Source organism: Lithobates pipiens, unplaced genomic scaffold (assembly GCF_037356315.1).
Source record: "Lithobates pipiens isolate NorthernLeopardFrog02 unplaced genomic scaffold, aLitPip1_a1.2 Scaffold_10, whole genome shotgun sequence".
NCBI classification, from domain to species: domain Eukaryota; kingdom Metazoa; phylum Chordata; class Amphibia; order Anura; family Ranidae; genus Lithobates; species Lithobates pipiens.
In genome coordinates, this window is record NW_027507686.1 from 158,142,692 (window position 1) to 158,165,120 (window position 22,429).

At 41.3% G+C, this 22,429-nt stretch overlaps 1 protein-coding gene across 1 annotated transcript in view; it reads left to right on the forward strand.

Annotated features, from left to right (window-relative positions):
• Window positions 1-20,857, forward strand: part of CHD9 (chromodomain helicase DNA binding protein 9) — a 318,355-nt gene extending 297,498 nt beyond the window's left edge. Inside the window, 4 exon segments of the mRNA XM_077458469.1 lie at window positions 256-465; window positions 871-999; window positions 6,161-6,265; window positions 7,799-20,857. Of these exon segments, the coding sequence (XP_077314595.1) occupies window positions 256-465; window positions 871-999; window positions 6,161-6,265; window positions 7,799-8,659 (1,305 nt within the window). The 3' untranslated portion in view covers window positions 8,660-20,857.
• The last annotated feature ends 1,572 nt before the right edge of the window (window positions 20,858-22,429 follow it).

The following is a 22,429-nucleotide window of genomic DNA, read 5'->3' on the forward strand; positions in this document are numbered from 1 at the left end:
ACCATACTGTTTGCTCAACACTAATGTTAGATATTGCAGGTACCTATTGTTTACATTTTTACATGTCTGTATTACTATTTTAGCTTGAATTACATTCATTTTCTTAACACACTTTATTTTTTTCATTGGGGTATGTACATTGGAGCTGCTCTGTTCTGTAGTTTTTTTCCTCAGTTTATCTGTTCATACAGAGCTACATTCTAGTCCAACGTAATGCTCAACATTCACAAAACCAATTGATTTTCTGTGTTGCAGGTGAACCCAGCTGTGGATCCTTCCTTATCTCAGCATTTACCTGGCCCTCAGGTGCTTCCGGGAGCACTGGACGCAGACAGCCCTGTCCCGGTCATTAACTTAAAGGATGGCACAAGGCTAGCAGGAGACGATGCACCAAAAAGAAGGGATCTAGAGAGCTGGCTTAAAGCACACCCTGGTTATGTAGAAGACCGGGGGGCTTCTATCCCTGTAAGTTATTTTGGTGCAATACCTTTTAGTATTTATATCGTACTATTACAGAAACAAATTGCCCTTTGACTTCACTTTGGAAACTGATGTTTAAAGAGAATATGCCACTTTGCCCATTCAGAGTGAAGGGAGAGGTTGTCCTGATTAGGCCACAGAAGCCCTGTATCTATTTAAGCTCCATGTCAGCCTGAGCTTATACAGGGTTAATGACCTTTTCCACTCCCATACGTGTATGTGTTCCAGCCTGATGATTGGCAACTAAGGCCCAAGCCCTCCATGCTGAGAGGAAAGGCAATAGATTGCATGCTACCTTATACCAGAAATGCCAGCTATTGTTCACTTCTCCTGAAGACAAGCATGCTGATGTGAGTAAATGTTAATCAAATAATATATTTTTTTGTTCAGAGGATGCAGCTTCATGACGGTAGACCCAAACAGAAGAGACACAGATGTCGAAATCCTAATAAACTGGATGTGAACAGCCTTACCGGAGATGAACGTGTTCAGCTCATCAACAAGAGGAATGCCAGGAAGGCAAGTGAACCTAATTTCTGCTCATCCATATGTGACCTGATATTTACAAATAAAGCAGATAATTGTCTTCTGTGGTAATTGCACTTTGTAGACATAAAAACTAAGCAAGCCCAAGGAGGTTTTGAAGGAGCCTTGTTAGGCCTCTTTCACACGGGGCGGATCAGTAATGATCCGCCCCGTGATGATCCGCTCGCTCAGCGGGGATCGCTCCGTTGTCCCCGCTGAGCCGGCTGCGGACAGGGCGGTCTCCGCACACTGTGCAGGGACCGCCCTGTCAGCTCTCCGCTCTCCTCTATGGGGATCGATGAGCACGGACCGTGTGTCCGTGTTCATCCGATCCGCTCTGCAGACGGATAGAAAAATAGGATTTTCCTCCGTCTGCAGAATCGGACTGTTGTGGAGGCGGAGGAAATCGGGTGTCTGCGGATGTTCATCCGCAGACACCCGCTATCCCATAGGGATGAATGTATGCCCGTATTTCATCCGCAAACGGATGGATGAAATACGGACATATCATCCGCATGTGTGAAAGGGGCCTAAATATTTTAAGTAGTATTAAACCCAAAAACAAAAAATATATATTGCAGCTTGCCAAGCCTTTTAATGTGATGGCTGCATTTGTTTTCCTTTATTTTTTTTGCCTGGTGATCCAGCCAGTAACACATTTTCTGTTTTGGCATGTCTCCTCTCTACTGGAGGAGCAGTGGAGACTCCTTTGAACATCAGCATTGTTAGTTTGAGGAGATAGTAGTGCTTGATGCATTAGCAGATTTAAATGTACTTGACAAACAAATTGAAGCTGAACAAATATGCTTTTTAAGCTTGAGATAAAGCTTTTACATAAAGGAATAAAAACTAACCATTGCAAGCAACATGGTTTGTCTCGTTCCTCAAATTGCATCCAAGATTTGGTTGGCTGCAGTATATTACATTTTTGGTTTTGGGTTAAATATGGCTTTGAATTTATCCCCGCATTTTTGAAAATCGATACATCTGATAAGTTTATTCTCTTTTCTAAAAAAAAAAAAAAAAAAAGAATGATGATTTTAACACACACATTTGTCCTAACTGAAAAAAAAAATAGTTGCAGGTTGTGTGGGGGTGCAGATGGGCAGATCCCTTACTGGCTTTTACTCTAGGCAAGGCAAATGTTCATCTACACATACAGAGGGAAAGATTGATAATTAAAAAGTATTGCGTGATCTATATAGCAAATAGAGTACTCCGCAATGCCAGAGGGTTGATACATGGTAGGAGCGGGGATTTGAAAAGCTCTTTCTTGTGGCACTTTGTCAAGAATCTTGTGGCACTTTGTCAAGAATTTTGTAGCACTTTGTCAAGAATGTCTCAACAAAGTGCCTGTAGGCATTCGACATCTATCAGAATATTGGGTGTAAATGGGATAGCCAGATGCGTTCAGCCAGATTTCCTGTTTGAAGCAGTGCATGATCAGATGTTGTAAAAGCACAATTTCATACATTGTCCAATGTATGGTTTGGTCTGCTGCATGCAAACCAGTAAGTGTGATCAATATAGGGATATGAGTGTTATGTAGGTTAACTGCTGATAAGTGAAACAATGGCTAGTAGCCAGATAAATGGCACACAGCTATGTATTATGTATCGTGTGTACATGATGAAAAGTCCAAGTTAAAAGTCCACGTAAAAGGATGTAGTGTACTATTTTAGATGGGCAGCCAGCTTTTCAGAGTAATGCCGCGTACACACAATCGAATTGTCCGGCGGAATTGGTCCGGGAAACAATCCGCCGGACTTTACGATGAAAAAGTCTGCTGGAGCCCCCACACGATCGAATTGTCTAGCGTACTGTGGTCTGGCAGACCAAGTCCGCCGGACAATTCGATCGTGTGTACGCGGCATAAGAAGGAGCTCTGTGGGTATGAAAGCAAAAGAGAGCAGCACCAATATAAGTGCAGCACTAACGTAAAATACCGTATATACTCGAGTATAAGCCGAGATTTTCAGCCTCTTTTTTGAGGCTGAAAGTGCCCCCCTCAGCTTATACTCGAGTCATCGCCGTCTGCCTGCCCGATCAGCGTGTCGAGCAGACAGACGGCGGCCATTCTACTATTCAAAAGCCGCACCTCCCTGTCTGTGATAGGCGGAACACTCAATTTCCCAGCAGTCAGTGGTCCGCCTATCACGGACATCCGCTCATCCTCATACTACGGACGAGGATGAGAGGATGTCCGTGATAGGCGGAACACAGACTGCTGGGAAATTGAGTGTTCCGCCTATCACAGATGGAGGTGCGGCTTTTGAACAGTGGAATGGCCGCCGAGGCGCCGACGCCGTCTGTCAGACGAGAAGAGCGGCGATCCTGGCATGGCAGAAGCACACAGGCTCGGGACGCAGGCTCGGGACGCAGGTAGGCTGGACACACAAGGCTGCACACACAGGGATGGACGGACACACAGGGATGGACAGGCATGTCTCACCCTCGGCTTATACACGAGTCAATAAGTTTCCCAGTTTTTTTGTGGTAAATTGGGGGCCTCGGCTTATATTTGGGTCGGCCTATACTCGAGTATATACGGTAGTCATTGTTTAACCACTTGCTTACTGGGCACTTAAACCCCCCTCAGTCCCAGACCAATTTTCAGCGCTGATGCACTTTGAATGACAATTGCGCGGGCATACAACACTGTACCCAAATGAAATTTTTATCATTTTTTTCCCACAAATAGAGCTTTCTTTTGGTGGTATTTAGTTGCAGCTCGGAGTTTTATTTTTTGCTAAACAAACAAAAAAAGATGCAAAAAAAAAAAAAAAAAAAATCATGTTTTAATAGTTTGTTATAAAATTTTGCAAACGGGTCATTTTTCTCCTTCATTGAAGTGCGCTGATTAGGCGGCACTGATAGGCTGCATTGGTGGGCACTGATGGGCTGCATTGGTGGGCACTGATGGGCTGCATTGGTGGGCACTGATGGGCTGCATTGGTGGGCACTGATAGGCTGCACTGGTGGGCACTGATAGGCATAGTTAAGGCGGCACTAATAGGTACAGATAAGGCGGCACCGATGGGCACAGATAAGGCGGCACTGATGGGCAAAGATGGGCACAGATAAGATGGCACGGATGGGTGGCACGGATGGGTGGCACGGATGGGCACTGATAGGTACCACAGATAGATGGGACTGATGGGCACTGATAGGTGGCACTGATAGGTGGCTCTGATAGGTGGCACTGCTGGGCACTGATGGGCGGCACTGCTGGGCACTGATGGGCGGCACTGCTGGGCACTGATGGGCGGCACTGGGGTGCAGCACCTTTGAGGCAGATTTTGGGTGGCACTGTGGGTGGCACTGCTGGGTGGCACTGTGGGTGGCACTGTGGGCACTGCTGGGTGGCACTGTGGGCACTATGGGCACTGCTGGGTGGCACTGACAGGGGGGCACTTACTTTATTTCAGGATGGCACTGCGGGTGGCAGGTGGGCACTGGCAGGGGGCAGGTGTCCGTTTAAATTGCTGGCCGTGATCGGGACTGATGTCCCGAACACGGCCGCCGGCGATCGGCTTTTTTTTTTCTCCTCGCGCTGTCAGCGCGAGGAGGAATACTAGCCGATTACCGGCTCCGTTTCATCACATGATCAGCTGTCATTGGCTGACAGCTGATCACGTGATAAGGGGTCGGGATCGACCCCTTACACGGATCGGTGATCAGGCGAGTCTCACGGACTCGCCGATCACAGAGCGCGCCGCGCGCGCCCCTCAGGGGGCGTGCAGGCCGCTCGTATCCGGGATGACGTCAATAGACGTAGTCCCGGAAATGTGGGTCCGCGCTATTGCCGTCATTTTGCAATAGCGCGGTACCCAAGTGGTTAATAAAGGATGCATGCAGTGTTTCATCAAGAGTCTTTGGGGGGTGCAGTAACTATTTCTAGTACCTTTTTGTTGGCCACTATTGAAGCCCTCTGAAATTTCAGTGTAAACCCACAAAATACTTTTTCATTTGTATCAAAACAAAAGGTGTGTCTTAGAGTTTTTATTGAAAGAAGCCACATCCCAAGTAGAATTTTGTACCATGTCAGCATGTAGTAGAGAAGGACCCTTGTTCTTTTTGTAAAAGCAGTGGTCTCTCTGCAGAGGTCTGACATGCCCGCGCTGGCTTATAGCTCTGCAAACAACTTACCATCAATATTACAGTGCAGTGAGCTTTAAATGGTCCCTGAGGGTTGGAAGTGCTTATCAAGAATCCTTAACACCTGTCCTTGTGCCATGAAACTGGCACTCTTATCCTATTTATCAGATAAAGTCATGTGGTTGACATGTCGGCTTTGTTCTGGTTGTTACTACAATAAGCTGACATGGGGATTACTTGGATTTGTTGATAAACCAAGCCATATCATAATGAGGGAGTCTGACATGGCCTTGTTTAACAAAGCTATGTCACTCACGAAAGGGACTGACATGACTCTATATGTAAACAAAGTCATGTCACACAGTACCCGGGTATTATTGCTGAGATCATTGCTTGCTCCTAGCTTTAAAGGAGAACATTTTTTTTTTATTCTAACTAAAGGTAATTTTTCTTTCATTTTTTTTAAGCTTTCGATAGGTGTGTTAATACCATTACAGTCTTATCAGGCTTTCAGTGCTTTCTGTGTCACCGTTCAGGAGTTTGCCCTCTGTTTGTCCTGTTATCGCCAAAAGTAAAAGAAAATACCAGAACAAGAAGAAAAGGGACATTTTCCAATTCTGGTGACCCTTGTGAGAACCAAGGGATTTCCTCACTTTGGATTGATTTCCTCTCACTTCCTGTTTTGACTATGGGACAGGAAGTAAAGGGAAATCTCCCAAATGGGACACGGATGACAGAAAACATGGGTTATAACCCTCTCCTACTTTATGCAAAGGGAAAAAATGCTTTTTTTAGTTATACTTTAAGTCAATTTCACCCAGTAGTACCACATGGCAAAAAAATATAGACCAATTACTGCAGGCAAAATCACCACTCTACCCTATTCCCAGTAAAGACTGGCCCATAGTGGTGAGAGCTCTTTTTACTGTTATAGTTTTTTCCCAATATAATGGTCACTTCTGCTGCCAGGGTTGTAAGAGTCAGTGGTTTGGGGGGAGCTATCCTGTAATTCATCCTATATGGCTTCTGGTACATAACGATTTTGGCTTGTGTTTAGGTTGGGGGAGCATTTGCCCCTCCCCTTAAAGACCTGTGTCGGTTCCTGAAAGAAAATCCAGAGTACGGAGTGGCTCCAGAGTGGGGAGATGTTGTAAAACAATCTGTGAGTATAAAAACTTGTATGTCTTATTTTATTAAAGCTAAATGCACTATAATGTAGTTTAACCTTCAGAATATGTCAGAGTCTTTATACTCCTATCTGCACTTGTGGAGGTTTATTCAGCATTCTGAAAACCAGTTATTGTAAACCATAAAACTCAATAACCTAATTCTAAAATCATTTTCCCATATTGCCTGTCTGCTGTGGCTATAATTTTAAGGAATAATGTTATTAATATTAGTATTAGGAATATTATTATCAGTATTGATGCATTGTGTGTCATGACACCTTTTTATTGGAACCATCATTAACTTTTTCATGTGTTTAGCAATTTGAGCTATATTAGCTCTTCTAGTGGATCGGACGACACAGGCAAGCCTTCTCTCCCAACATTCATCAGTGAGCCTTGGGCACTCATGACACGGTTGCCATTTTTTTCATCCTTGGACCACTTTTGGTAGGTCCTGACCACTCCAAACCAGGAACAGCCCACAAGAGCTGCAGTTTTGGGGATGCTCTGACCCTGTCATCTAGCCTTTTACAATTTGGCCCTTGTCAGTCACTCAGATCCTTACCCTTGCACATTTTTTCAGGGACAGCATATTCACTTGCTGCCTAATATATCCCGCCCACTTTTAGATGCCACTGTAAAGATAATTAATGTTCACTTTACCTGTCAGTGGTCATAATTAATCTGTGTATGTTCCCCTGGTGGTTTTGCTTATCTGAAACAGAAATGTTTCACTTCAATGTTGCTGTAAAACGATGATGTTAGGAGTAACCTGCTGTATGTTTATATAGATTACCTAGGATCTACCATGCAGGTACAAAAGTAAGTTAAAAAAACGAAATAAACCTGCCTCTAATGTTTTTACATAGCTCAGGTAGCTGCAGCAGATAGTGAGACTTTATCACAGTCATTTTGTAAAAGGTTATGCCTTTTATTTAAAAGAGACTAAAGTGGATGTTTTATTTTGCAAACAAAATACTTTTTGTAATCATATCATTTTGGAGGTGTGTTTTTATGAAGTTTACCTTTTTGGCTTTGTACAGTCAACAATTTTCTTTGTCTTAAGAAGCAGTAAATGAGCTTTAAACAAGTCCTTACTGACCCCTGTAGCTGCTTGTACTGTGGCTCCCTTAATCTTCCAAGTTCACGACAGAAGCTCCAAAGTAATTCAAGTCGTTCTATCATCAGCTCAGCTCACCTAGTTTTCCTTCTCCCAGCAGTGACTCGTCATCCTTCCAGCCTTCTGTTCTCTAATTTAAAGACTACACAGATGTCCTGGGAGCTTAGCTGTTGCGTGAAGGACTTAAACAACTGTAAATTTTGAGGACGAATTGATCCACTACATCTGCAGCTACAGGGGGCAGTGATGGCTTTTTTTTACAACCATTTACTACTTGCAAAGAATATGTAAATACTTGAATGTCAATAATGTGGTTACAGATTTCACTTTGAGGTCAAAGGTAAAGAGCGGATAATAGGATACTTTCTATCACCTAATGGATTTTTTTTGTTCCTTTCTCCTGTAGGGTTTTCTCCCAGATAGTATGTTTGACCGTATCCTAACTGGCCCTGTGGTGCGTGAGGAAGTGAGCAGGAGAGGCAGAAGGCCAAAGAGTGAAATTGCCAAGGCAGCAGCAGCAGCCACAGCATCTGGCAACTCTGTGAACGTCAGCCCTTTGTTAGCAAATGGCCTTATCCCAGGCATGGATATTTCCAGCTACCGGGCTTTACAGCAGAACTTCCAGAGTCTTCAGTCTTTGCAGCTAACAGCTGGATTAATTGGTTTGCCTGCAGGGCTCTCTGCTTCTAGTGGAGATGCCAAAAATATGGCTGCTATGTTTCCAATGCTACTAGCTGGGTTGCCCAATCTTTTGGGTATGGGAAACCTGTTGAGCAAGTCGTCAGAGCCCAGTGCCAAGGAAAAAGAGAAGAACTGTACAGATGAATGCAAAGAAGGTGAAAAGGGCAAAGAAAGGACGATGTCCCCATCTGGTGACAAGGCCAGACAGAACTCAAGCCCTCCTTCCACTTCTATGGGAACTGCTGTACAGGCAGGTTCCTTATCTATCAACCCACTGCTGTTACCCAATATACTCTACCCAGGGATGCTTCTCACTCCAGGCCTTAATCTTCACATCCCAACTGTGCCCCAACCGAACATTTTCGATGTACAGAATACTAGCAAAGATGCTGGCCCAGTATTGGCCCCAGATTCCACAGCAAAACCACCTCCTGCTCCCAGCCAGGACAAAAAAGTGAAGAATGAGGTTGGCTCTCAAAATGAGAACAGCACAGATGACTGTTCTGAGAAGGCAGAACCTTCCTCAGGATCAAATAGCCCCTCTTCTTCCTCAGCTGAGGACTCGGATTCTTCAGAGGAAGACTAACCTTGACAAAACCTGCACTTAAATTATAACCCCCCTTCCCCCTCTTCCCACAAAACCTTTTCTTGCCTACAATTATTTTAATTGTAAATAATGTGTTACAAGTGCATCAAAGGATTTTAAAGACAAGCAGACATTTCAGTATTCTGAAAATGCAAATAGCGTTTTAAAAAAACGTTTTGCATGTAATATTCTCACAGAGACTTGTATGTAATATCAAAAAACAAAAAAAAAATACACACTGTGCTGTAAGAGGCTTACAGCAAAAGGCATTAACTTTTGTTTGAGGGAAGTCTGGGGTAATTTTATGGAAAAAAGACAAAAAAAGACAAAAAAAAAAAAAGAAATAAAAGGCAAACCCGCTCTCTAAGAGCTGTATATAAATAATATATTTGCAGTGAAACACAGAATCCTCTGAGTATATTGTGGTTTTCCTTTCTGCCTTTAGTTTTTACAATTTCCTCAAGCGTATCACTTAACAGAACTCAGCAATAATTTGGGCAGTTTACGAATGTTGTGGAAATGTTTAATAGCTATGTTTTATTTCACCGTAAAGGGAAATGATCATGAAATTGTTTATTTTATTTTTTATTTGTAAGTTATGGTAGCATCATTCAGTCTGTTAGTACAGCATATAGGCACCAAGATTATTTATTTAAATATTATTCATTTGGGAATATACACTTTGACTCTAAAAGAGCCTTGATTTCGCCTCTCCCATGTGAAAGCACAAAGCTTATGCCCCTTCCTTTACAAACACTGTTTGCTAATTAGCAGTCACATTGCATTGATCCTTTACAAAGTAAAGGGATTCATTAAGATGATTAAAAGGGTTTCAGAGATGAATTGCATAATTTTATACCCTGGAGGATTGTATACCAAGAAAAAAACCAAGCGTTTGTATAGTTCAACACATTTGGAGCTTTTAAAGTATTATTACATGTACTAAATGTACATAACTGAGTGAGCATTGGTGGGCTCAATCACCACTCAGCATTTTTTTTTTTTTTAAGGAACTGACTTACAGTGGCAAGGAAATAAATCCATGTGGTCCAGGCAAAACTGTAGTGGAAGGCCAGGCCAGGTATCGTGGCAACATTTTCCCACTGCACACTTGAAAGAACTGGTGAATAATTACAACCGAACTCCAAAAAATATATAAATATGCTGTTGATATGCATATGGGAGTTGTTTTACCTGCCAAGTGATTTTATTTTTTCTGTCCAGCCAGTCCTGAAATTTACACAGCACAGCTAGGCCGGTGATCTGACCTTTCTCTACTGCAGTTATACACAACATCCTGGTCACCTTCCTGTTTTTAGACTGTAATTGGGCAGTGTAGGAGAGGGGAAGGCTGATGGGGTCCTTATTATCCTACTGTGTCAGTATGTTCCTAGGCAGCACAAGTGCATGAAGCACACCTAATTGCCTCCTAGGTATGTCCCTCCCTCTTCTAAGTGCTGCTGTTCAGGAAATGATCTGGTCAGATTCAGGTACTTATGAAAGTTGCATTTAAATATATTCTCTGCCTGGTGTTCAGCTTTAAACCTGCAATCTTGCAGCATCTGCTCATATTTTCATTTGACTGACCAATTTTCCCCTACTCATGTCATGGTATAATAATTTATACTGCTTTACAACTTTGATCGTAATTTGTAAAAGGTTGTTTCAGATTATTTGCCTTCTGTCCTGTATCAGTATGCCATCTTGTATCTCCGATGACTATTAGTGCCACAGATTGTTGGAGCCAGGTATGTTACTGGTGTATCGAAAGACCTATGTCATTAAAAGCACTTTGTTATCTTGATAAAATGACATGTTGAGCTATTGTATTTTTGTCATCATACTGAATTTTAAGAAGTAGATAATTTTCTATTTTCTGTAAATTTGTATGGACTCTTGTGCAGATGCTTTATGGCTTTGTATTGGAACATTTAACTTGCCCATTTGGGGAATGATGCTTGGTTTCCCTTGTCTACTTTGATCTGTATGAAGCTTTTTTGTGTGTGCTCTGCAGTAAGTACCTTTTGGGGCTTCTTGGTCATGTAGCCAAAGAGAGCAAGTGCAAGAACCTGCAAGTGCCGAATCTGTTCTAAATCAGAAGTATTGGGGGTGAACGATAGTACTTGCCAGCTTAAGTTTGTGTGTGATTCTGACATCTGGGTTGGCTACATTAGAAGAGAGGTATGGTTCTAAAAACAAAAAAACAAAAAAAACCTTCATAATCACCTATATGGCTGCAGCTGTCCCCCGCCAACTCTAAGACCGATAACTGAGTGATCAAAGACCACCAATCGCTCAGTTCTCTGTGTTCATCCTTCTAAGAGCTAGTGATTGTCAGTCACCGGCGCTCTGCCCTTCCAGCAGAGGCTGTGCAACCTGCTGAGAGGTCGGGTCAGCTGCCAGTCTAGACTTCTGGGCAGATCTCAACCATATGGGCAGGATATTTTCAGAGCTTGAACCAGCTCTTTGAAGTTAGCTGCTGTCAGCTGAAAACGTGTCGCGGGACTGCAGAACAAACTGCACTCTGGTGATCCCTAGGAGATGTATAGCCAAAATAGCATTGGCTATACTTCTCCTTTAAGAGAAAGGTTTTTTTTTTTTTTAATACATTTTTGTTGTAAATTTAATGAGCTTTTTAGATATAACTTCTTACGTTTTTTTTAACTCTCTTCTAGCCTTTGAGACCTATCATTAAAGGTCTAGTCCATTTAAAATACTTTAAACCTTTAAAGTATCTTTCACAATTTTTTTGCCTCTCTTATAAGGGAGACATATCAGAAAAGGTATGTTAAAATCCTTTTAGATGTACCTATTTGCTCACAATTAGCTGGCTGAGGGCACAAGGCAGGTTTAATTTCTTGATTGTAAAATTTTTGCCAACATTCTGTATGCTTGAGCGCCGTGTTTTCCACAGAGGTGTTTAGAGAAAATTGAATGCACAGCAAATAGATCAGTTCCATACTAGTCTCGGATATAAGCGATTTACTCCTATGTATTAATGCAGCTCCCAAATTCAACATAAATCTGCAGCTTGCAGACACTTGCTCAAATATTGTGTTCCATTTACAAGTATTATATAGGAAAACGCAGAGCCATTTGGTAACAGTTGGCTCACTATATCCCTCAACTGTATAATGGAGCCCCAACATGAGGCTTCTACACACAAAACACTGATTCAGACTAACCGATTGGGACAGGAGATCAAGCATCTTTCAAAACAGACATTTGAAATACTTTAATTTAAAAACAGCACAGCCTGCATAAGAGACCAAAATAGGTGGACAAAATGGGGAAAAAATGGCTGAACCCCTAGCATTATGAGAGATTTTATCAACACAACAGAAGTGCTATTAATGATGAATGATCTTTAAGAAGTAATGAAGTGGTTTCAACTGCAGAAATGCAGCAGTATAGTGAAAAGGGCTCAACACCAGCACTAAAACAGTATAATAATTAATGTGGATCTTCAGGCAGATGTTTACAAAAAAATCCAGCTGTGTATGTATTAACAAAACATTACATTTAACATGTAATATGTTACATGTAAATGTAACAAACATTTATTTTTGCATCCAACGCTTTATTTCTTTTAATACAAATACCTATATTGGTCTTTATAGTCTCCTGTAAATCCTATACAGCAAAACTATTTTTGATTCATTGTCCAATCACAGACTAAACCTCAGCAGACATAGTCATCCATCAGGCGAGTACCATGTCTATGATTTTAAGGATAATAGATGAGCCCAAACCCTTTCGCTGCTCACAGGCCTGCCTGTATCCTCCTCAACTCCCTGCAATCAGTTGGGTGCCTAGGCCCTGGAGTCTGCTCTTTCTTCACTGTAGTCCACCATCCACATAACAAACGTTAAACTCCAGCCAAGGTTTATTGCAATGATGGCACACCACACACTCCCACCCAATGCCATAACCCTAGCATGTTTCACTCACAGTAGGGCTTAGTCATGGGGATCCCCATTATTAAGCCCAGCTGTGGGTGAAAATTGTTGGCCTCATGGCTTTCGGTTGGAATGAGTGGGGTGATGTCATGACAAATAACCTGAGCTGAGGTTGAACCTTTTTTGTGTGTGGCCCGTTATTTGGATGGAGGACTACAGCGGTTCAAAGGTGTAATACCTTTTTGAACTGTGCACACAGAGGATGCTTGCTTATATGCATAAGGTAGGCCATGCATATGGGGCATATAAACTGAAATATTGAGGGTTTTTGTTTGTCTGGCGTTCCATTTGATCATCAATTAAATATAATGGTATTCATCGGTATTTAAACAGATGTCCGTTTCCCTCTAGAAAGTTGGTGTCCTCGTAGATCATTGTTCAGGAGGCCAGTGCACATGATGCCTGATTTTAAATAATAACCTTCACTGGTAATATGAAAGACGCCATTTTCGGGTATTGCAGCATCCTTCCAAAAGGTTCTCGTTGGTCTTTATGTTCATTGCTGGGTCAACCAAGTATTTATCAATCAATGCAATTTTAATGTTGAGCAAAGAACACTGTATGAAACATACAGCTGCTGCTTTGGCAACCAATCAGGTTTTATTTTTAGGAAAATTATATAAAAATTCTGGATGGTTATTGTTCTGCTCCAGTTTTAATAATTCAACTTCATAGCTGAGACTCAATTTTAAGTGTTTTTTCCCCTAGTTTGCTCTCATTCAGCCAAGTGCCTATGAAAATGTTTGCACCCGCAAATATAATGTTATTACATGTGCGCTACATCTGAGCAAGTGGCTAAATATTACAATAGTGTTACAAATCCATATGGTATGTCAGAAGTTTTAGCTTTGTACCTATAACAGGTATGATAGTGTTCGTTCTCTATAGTCTTATCTGGTGATAGGAAAACGGATGACATAGAAATACGTTCAGAGATTTTAGTGTTGTTGGTCTCAGTTTGGCAAGAGGTAGAGGAATTTGTATGAATTCAGCCTTTAAATGTATAAAAGTGAAGTAAAATTGTCCCCATTATCCTGATCAATTGTGGTTGTTTTCTATTTAAGAACAAATTGTGCAAACTAAGTTGTGCTATCTAATTTTTGGGATGGGTTGCCTAAATGCACTTTGTATACATGAAAATATATAAACTATTTGTATATAGCTAAGTAGATTCACAGAAGGGTGTCTGTAAAGGAGACTGGCATCTTACACTTGTATATCTTCCTAATCTGTTTTCTTCAAAGATCTCTCATATAATTTGGCAAATAACATGAAGTGCTTCAAGCTAATTTATGTTAATGCCTTAAAGAAAAAAGTAAAGTGGTTCAAAAGTATTATTATTTTTTTCATTAATGCATTCTCTGCATTAAGGAAAAAATGCCCTGTTACTTGTCCTACCCACCCCCATTCCTAAACCCTCTCCTGTCACCACTCCAGTGCTGGCAGCTATAGCACCACTCCACTCTCTTCCTGGTCTCACAGGAGACACTGGGAACCTTGGGAGCTATAAGCTCCAGCTGCTGTCAGTCAAATTCCTGTGAGGAGGGAGTGAGGGCATGGCTTACCAGCACTGTGTGTGTCCATCAACACACACAACCCAGCTCAAGGCGCATGGGTTGCCCCATGCAAAAGAAGGCACCCGGAGCAGGGAGGAGCAGACGGCGCCAGTTGGGGGACTGCAATGGAGGAGATAAGGGACCGCTCTGTGCAATATTGAGCAGAGTGGGGTAAGCATAACATCTTTTTATTATCACTTTAATCATCTTCCCTCCAACTGAATGGTGCTTTAAAAGCTTCAACAAAAGCTGGCTTAAGCTTACCAAAAGCTTTTCAAATGCTTGCTGTATACACTGGTCTTATACAAGCTGAGGTCAGTGTAAACTAGGCTTAAAGGTTTAGCTGGGAAAGCAATAGGTGGGGTCTGTACGCATGCTGCTGCAGGAATTGCACCCCCTATCACATCCGATGGGCACTACCACCCGCTGAAGGCAACTTATTCAAGTGAATAGGGTCACGCTGCAACTGCCCAGAATCAGTGCGCAATGCAGTAGACCCGCATTTGAGGGTTAAAACAGGCTGTCTCCTCACAGCCTGTCAAATGCTCTCTGAGGAGCTATCTGAACGTGGATCGCTCTTCAGAAAGCACCGCAAGTGTAAACAAGCCCTTAAATAGAATTCGGGAAAGCAGTGTTGCATGTGAACTGCCCATATAGCATTATCCTAGTACAGGTGCAAACAACCTCCCTTTCTGAGAATAAAACACGTCACCCTAATTTTAACAATCAAGAACATGTAGGAGAAGGGAAAAAAAGGGAGCTGCATGTGACCTTAGCTGCTCCTCATGAATAAGAAAGTCTGCGGACATTCCTTCCAGTGCTGTATGTCATGCATGGGGGGGGGGGGGGGGGCAGGCATAATATCCCCTTCTGGCTGCTACTTTATTGGGGTTTACTGACCTAAACCTAAATGTTTAGATCAGAGTGTTTATTTAGGGGAAGCTTTGCAGGCACTTGTTCATGGAGGGTCAGGACTTGTATGGTTGGTACTGCATGCAAAAGGGAAAGTGTACCCACATACTTTAGATATACATCATATTAAATTTTTCTTTTCTTATATAGGCTAAAAATATGCCCTACACAAATACAAATAATAATCATGTTTGAAAGGCTGTTGCCTCTGCCGGGCCCTAGTTACTGGCTTAATTTCCTGTAAGCCAGGCTGTGCAGTATTATATATACTCACATAGTTTCCATAAAATAGAATTAAGATCCTGTCTCATACTCAAATAAATTTGCATTGTAGCACATGGCCCAGGTGTGATGATCGTCTCTTTAGGGGAATATGGTTTTGATCATCAATGGTACCACATTAAGTATCTTGTTACCCCAATAACGTCGCAATATCCAATACTGAAAGAACTTCAATGATTATTGGTCGTTATGGAAACAGCCACAGTTTACCACTACTTCCTTACTCCTCGGTTTACAATGCTGTACATCTAAACATTTAAATATTATCTGCTTTCAAAGATTATATACCATATATATATTTAGAGGTCCATCAATTTAACAAGTATCCATTTAACAAGTGTACCAGCTACATTTACACTACTTGCCTAAAATGAGTTCCTAAACCTAAAATTTAATTTAACCAGGCATGTAAGTAGGGAGTTATTTCATTTGTGCTCAGTATTATACTACACCTATTATAGCCACAATGCTATTACATTGGCCCCACCTAACATGGAACTACACTGCATCTAAGCACCTCAAACCAAAGATGTTACTTAATTATTTTAAATATTCAGAACAAACTCGTCCATCCATCCATGTCTCCATGCTTTATTTTGGGGAGAGATTTCTGGCTGTGGCCATCTTAAGTGAGGGCAGATGATTCATGTAGCATTTACTTCCTGGAATCCATCTGCATGCGGGCAGCAGGGTGTGCTTAACTGAGAAAATCCCTCCTCCCTTCCTGAAGACTCCTGGGATGTATGATGACATTTGCCTAGGCCATAAACAAGGAAGTAACTGAAGAAATATAAAAAATATCTCTGCTCTGGCACTGCTAGAAAAGTTTGATATTTGCATGGCACTCAATGATGCAGGACAGGACTGTTATCAATATATCGCTTGATTTTCTTTTCTTTTTTTGTTAAGAATTTATATCTCTTACCAAAGCTTGAAAATCTGTTACCTTAATGGCCAGGTACACACAGAACTGGGATTCCAATTTCTGGTTGCATCTGGCTAGTTAAATCAGTTGCTAATCTATCTATCAAATCAGTTGCTAATCTAGCAGAAGATCACTCGCTAGAGTTTCCACTCCTCAATCACCGGGAATCCAGCAGTAAATGTGACCTCTATTTACAATGGCTGCAGCCCTGAGAGCTCAGAGGCAGATACCCTGTTTCACAAAGCCTCATCTCCCCATACTAATTTGTTTTAATGCAATAGAATACAGTACTAAGTAAGTCATTAGTCTGGACAATTGCTTTTCACTTAATTTGTAGTTGTACTGTGTAATTGTAACCAAGGACTTTTGCGCAACTTTTTTGCAGAAAGTTGGCTATAATGGTAAACTCTTACGGTGACTAGTAATCCTGATACCTGTTTCATTCTGATAAGGTTCTGATATTTTAGATATACATCAGTATTCCTTGTTTTATATTGCTCTATTTCTGCATTGCTATTACTGGCCCTTGGTTAAAGTATAAAGGCCCATGTGTTCCCACTATACATTCAGCATCCTAGAATGTTCTACTGATTAGAACAAGCTGCAGTGTTAAAACCTTCCTGATAGCTGAACACACAGACTATACTTATACACAAATGTAGTTCCAGAAAACATATATACAGATTTTATTATTGCTAGGACATGCTGCCTTAAAGGCAAATTCATGCAGATACAGGTGACATATTGGTAGGCTCAAGACAGTTTGAGTCCTGTTTGTCTTGGAGCATTGATTTAGACATCTGTGGTTAGGTAGCTGATTCATTTTAAACGTGCTACCAAAATAACACCACAATTTTTTTTATGGACCTGCATTATTTATTTCAACGTGGAGCATCACAATGGCACAAAAGGTTCACATATGCATGTTCAAGTGCACTGAAAAAGGTGCATTGTGGTGGCATTCAATATAAATGGCACTCCAGCCATTTTCATGCATTGCTCTGTGTTATAGTAACACAAGCCTTAACCATTCTAAGGCAGCGTTTGATCCGCTTTGTATTAAAATTCTTTGAATACAGCCAGTCCAATTCGGATCTGTTTTTGTTGATTTATAGCTGAACTCCAGCTATAAATGGGGGTTGTGCCTACTCTGCAAGGGTTAAAGGCTAAGGTCAGCTTTCCAGGATAAAAATAATAAATGCACATATTTTTGCAGAAGAAAAATGTGTATTTATCATTTTTTCCTGAAGGAGCCTGGAAAGTATTGCACCTGTGATCTGTGGATCAGTTGTGCAATGTTGAGATCCTGCAGACAAGCCCTACAGCGTTCAGCCCATACATCCCTTTAAGACCCCTTTCACACCGAGGGCGTTTTGCAGGCACTATAGCGTTAGAAATAGCACTTGCAATCCGCCCTCAAACTGCTACACCATTGTCTCCAGTGTGAAAGCCTGAGGGCTTTCACACTGGAGCAGTGCGCTGGCAGCACCTTAGGAAAAGTCCTGCCAGCAGCTTCTTTGGAGCGGTGTGTTTACCACTCCTTCACCACTGCTCTCCATTCAATGGGGTAGCGCTGCAATACTGCCAGCAGAACTGCTATTGCGGGAGGTTTTAACCATTTCTCGGCCGCTAGCGGGGGTAAAAGCGCCCCGCTAGCACCCGAAATACGCCGCAAATCCGACGGTAAAATGGCAGTTTTTTTACTGGTGACGCTATGGTCAGCGCAGTGTGAAAGCTTAAAAATGAACTATGAGAGCTTTCATCAGTGCCCTCACAATTTATTCAGAACTACTAGCAGTCGGCCATGGTGGTTGACAGTACTTGTAGTACATTTATGCACGAGAAACTGAATGAATGTTGCGGCTGTTTGGGCAGAGCCCTGCATGGCTGCACTCTTTTCAAATAGTGAGAGCCATTGCAGGGAGAAGATTCCCCGCCTGATGTCACACTAAGGGGAATGGTTGGCAGGAGCTTGAACATGTTACATATTCCATCCTAAATATGGGAGCTGTAACATGTTCCAAAAGGTGAACTTGGCCTTCAACTGCTCATTTCTGTCTAGGGGACTTGGAAAAATACTTTAGCAACCCTCTGTTCCTGCAGTCTCTCTTGAGCTGCTAGACTGATGCCTGCAGCCTCTGCTCCTTCCCTATGCTTTGATGGCTGAAGCTCCTCTGATGTTATGAAGACTTGTACAGGGATCATAGTCTATTGTTGGATGTGCAGATGCTAAGAAGCAGACCACTGCTGGAACATGGGGAACGCTGTCTGCCAAAGGGAGTGAAAGCTTAGGTAGATTAAACTGCTTTCTTGTCCCCTAGACTAAATAATCAGGTACCCTTTGCAAACAATTTTTAGGTTTCCTGGGGTTGGGCTTTAAAATACTCCCCAACTGAACTCTGGTGTCTGTGATGAGAATTGGCCAAAGAAGAAAATGCTACTTGGACACGTTATTGCCTTTTGGATTATACACCAGTTTCTCCAAATGCATGCTTTCAAATAGTGCTTTGTTCAAACCAAACCAGAAGCATTCCGAATCAAATCCCATCTACAAGAACCCAAACAGATTCAATAGTTACAATGGACACAGTCCCAGGAAAAATCATATTAATAGGTTGTGATGGGAAATCTCAGCTAGCAAGACATTCAATTGTGAAAATATGGAGATGTGACTTAAAAAAAATGTATGAATTGTGGTTTTATTTTATTTTTTTTAAACTTCAGACAAAATGTGTTGTTTTTGTTTTTGATAGAATAAGGTTAGAGTTAGAACCTCTATCAGATTTTTAGAGTGGTCTCCTGGTGAGGAGAGTCACTCTATTCTTGCTATGGTAATAGTTGTCAACAGAAAAGAAAGTAAGGAGAGCCAACATTTGAGAGCTGTCATGGATACAGGAGGTGAGAGGTACCCTACTTTGGGCACCTGTTCTGATGGAATTTCCTCTTGTGACAACAGACCCCACAAAAGGGGAAATCTACCTACCAGGGAAATAAATAGGAATACATTCTTCACAGAGGTTCTAACATCCCCAAGTCCTATTCTAAGAATCCAAGTTTTGGCTATATTTCCTCTTTAAAATTGATCAATCCAAGACCTGCAACACATCAGTAAAACTAAAGCAAATGAATATGCCAAGGTGGATGGTTAGGTGGATGTAGTACTTAACTGGTGGAATAAAATAGAACATCATATACTTACCTGAGGGGAAATTTCATCTTTCTCAGTGCAACTTTGTGGCAGCATACAATTGATTCAGCTTTGCCCTCTTAACCCCTTAGCCCTGGTTTCCAATAAATTAAGGAATCCTAAGGCTTCTGACATCCTTGTGTATATCACTCCCTAAAAAAGGGGTTAATTAGCTATGCTACCCTGAAGATGCACCAAGAAAGGAAATATTGTATTCAGGCAAGTATTCAGTTTCAGTTTTCCCATCATATGTCTGCACACAATGGGAAAAAATAGACAATTAGGGAATATCAGGGGCCTTATGATTCCTTCATTTATTGTATTTATTAATTTAACCCATTGTATGCTGCCATGATGCTCCAGGAAAGCCAGTTAAAAACATGCGTCTGTAATCTGTATGCAATATGAATAGTTGAAGCTACAATAACTGTGTTCAAAATAAAGTACCACAGCTTGGGGCATGTAGCAGGGCATGATGCCTATATATTGTATTGCTATTGTGTGTTCTTGACATAAGGTCACCACTACACATAATGCAAATAAGTTCACCAATGGACCCTCCCCCTCATCCACAAAATGCCTTTTATTTAGAAAGTTGTGCTCACCTTCATGAAACTGGTTTTCACCATCAGTGCAGGTACTGCTGCACACGGCCTAAAATGTACTTTTGGCAGTATTACCCTGAGTAAAATGTTCTTTTTGCACTGATTCTGGAAAATGTTGTAACACCATCCAATCAGATGGACTATTCAGCAAGTGCTGCGAGTATTCCATATTGTAGAAAAGTTTCATAGGATGATCGCTGTCATTATGTTTGTGTATAGTGGCAAAGCAAACTAAGCAAAATTTTAGCCTTAACAAGTTTCTCTGCTGCCTGTACCATATATTGTGTTAACAAAATGCACACCTTTGCTTAAGTAGCAAAATAAAATTTTAAAAAAAGCAAACGCTATGACACACTCTGTCAGATTTTGTGGCCTAAAGGAAAATGGAGGACATTTTGAAGGACAAGACGGATGGTTCTGGTAAGGAGGGGAATGCACTTTTTTTTTATTGGCATAAATGAATTCCCATTAGCAGTATCCACTCAATGTCCCCTGATCTTTTCCAGTGTGTGTTAATAGCTAGTATGGGAATGTTAGTTGTTCAATGACTCATATTTATAGCCCATGTTTTTGGCTTTACAATCTGCGTGTCTATTATGTTCCCAGATACCTGCAGTATGCTGGTTATGTTCTGTGTGGTCAGATTCGGCTTGTAGTTGAACATGCGTCTTCAAAGAAAAGTCGTTTGTAATTTATTGAATTACTTTCTATGATGTTCTATAGAGCAAATTGAAGTTTAATTATTTTTTATTAAACATATTCTTTGACTACCCGTGATGTAAATTTTTCTGGTCCTTAACACCAACCACAGCAAAATACAAGTTCAAAGGATTCAGATAAGGGGTGACAACAATAGAGAACTATTGCAGGTTTGCATAGACAAGGTCACACTTTCTCAAGGGAACATTGGTAAGTATCTGAAGGATCCTAGCTTGGGAAAGTGTGGTCCTATCCTCCACTGGATTCTGAGATGGGCTATGTTATTCCTAAAAAAATAAATGTCCCAAATGTTTGACTGCCCAGGAGCCCCACTTCAAATACAGCAACGAAAAGCCTATAGTAAGGGATAAAGTAGCACTCGAAAGTCCAACCTTAGCCAAAACCTTTTTTGTGAATGAAGTGGGGAGGGGTTAGAGCCTCTGTTTTTTGCTGTGTCCCTTTTAACTGAATTTCTTCCCCCTTGTGTTGAGAGAGGGGACAGGGCGGGGTTGGAGCATCTGTAAGTTGATCTTTGTTCCCAATTGGAGATTTATCCAAAGAATGAAGAATGTGGTCACAGGAATGTGTGATGGTATCCCTATCTCTCTAAAGGCGTCAGACAGCATTGAAAGGATTTTTGTAAAGGGGGAAAGAGTACAAATCATGTCAAGTATCCATTGAAATTAATTTCTGTATATTCACCAGAAATTGACAAGAAGTGGAGATGCAGCATTTAAAGCCTTATGCCACGTACACCTGATCAGAATTCTCATCGGAAAAAGCTCTGATGGTTTTCCCATCGGCATTCCGGTGGAATTTCGCTCAAACTGTCTTGCCTACACACGGTCACACCAAATTCCGATGGTCAATAACACCGCACATACAACACGTTCGACACTGTAAAAGGGAATAAGATGAGTTATGAGCCCCAATAAAAATTCTGAAAAACTTATACAAGTACCTTCATCCTAATCAATAATTTTTGAAAGAGAAACCAGAAGTTATAAGGTCATTTTAAAGGCCGTTACTGCAACTGCAGCTAATATGACCAAACCTACACAGTTAATGGAATGTCTATGGACTATCTGGGTACTTATTAACACCGGTAAATCAAAAAATGAATTAAAAGATAATTTTTAATAATACTCAAAAGAAGAATTATACATAAAATGTACAAAAACAATTACAGTCAAACAAAACATTATAAAAACATCCACCACAACTATACAATAACTGTCGGGTTTCCCCATGAAGTTTATGCTGAAGGGTGGTGTGACAATATTCCTCTACCGGTTTCGTGGTCAAGGATCGCTTCTTCAGGAGGGAGATCTATAAAGTAGTCAAATAAAAAGAGGGTAGAGTAGAGAAACAACAATATATATAACAAATAAACGGCATAATTAAACAGCTCAAAATTAGGAGATCGGCTCATCAATACAACCACTAGCGACAGGTCAACCGGGCCCGCCAATTCCCCCAGCGGTGAATGCGGGGGAGTATAAAGGACCGGCTCTGGTATCAAGGGAGTGGAAGATTAGAGAGGAAAAAAAAAAAGATTTTATTAAATGCGAACAAAGGAAAAAACAGGAAGGGGATATAGTCTAAAAGAAAGTGGGAAAAAATAGAGAAAAAAAGGAATGGGGTC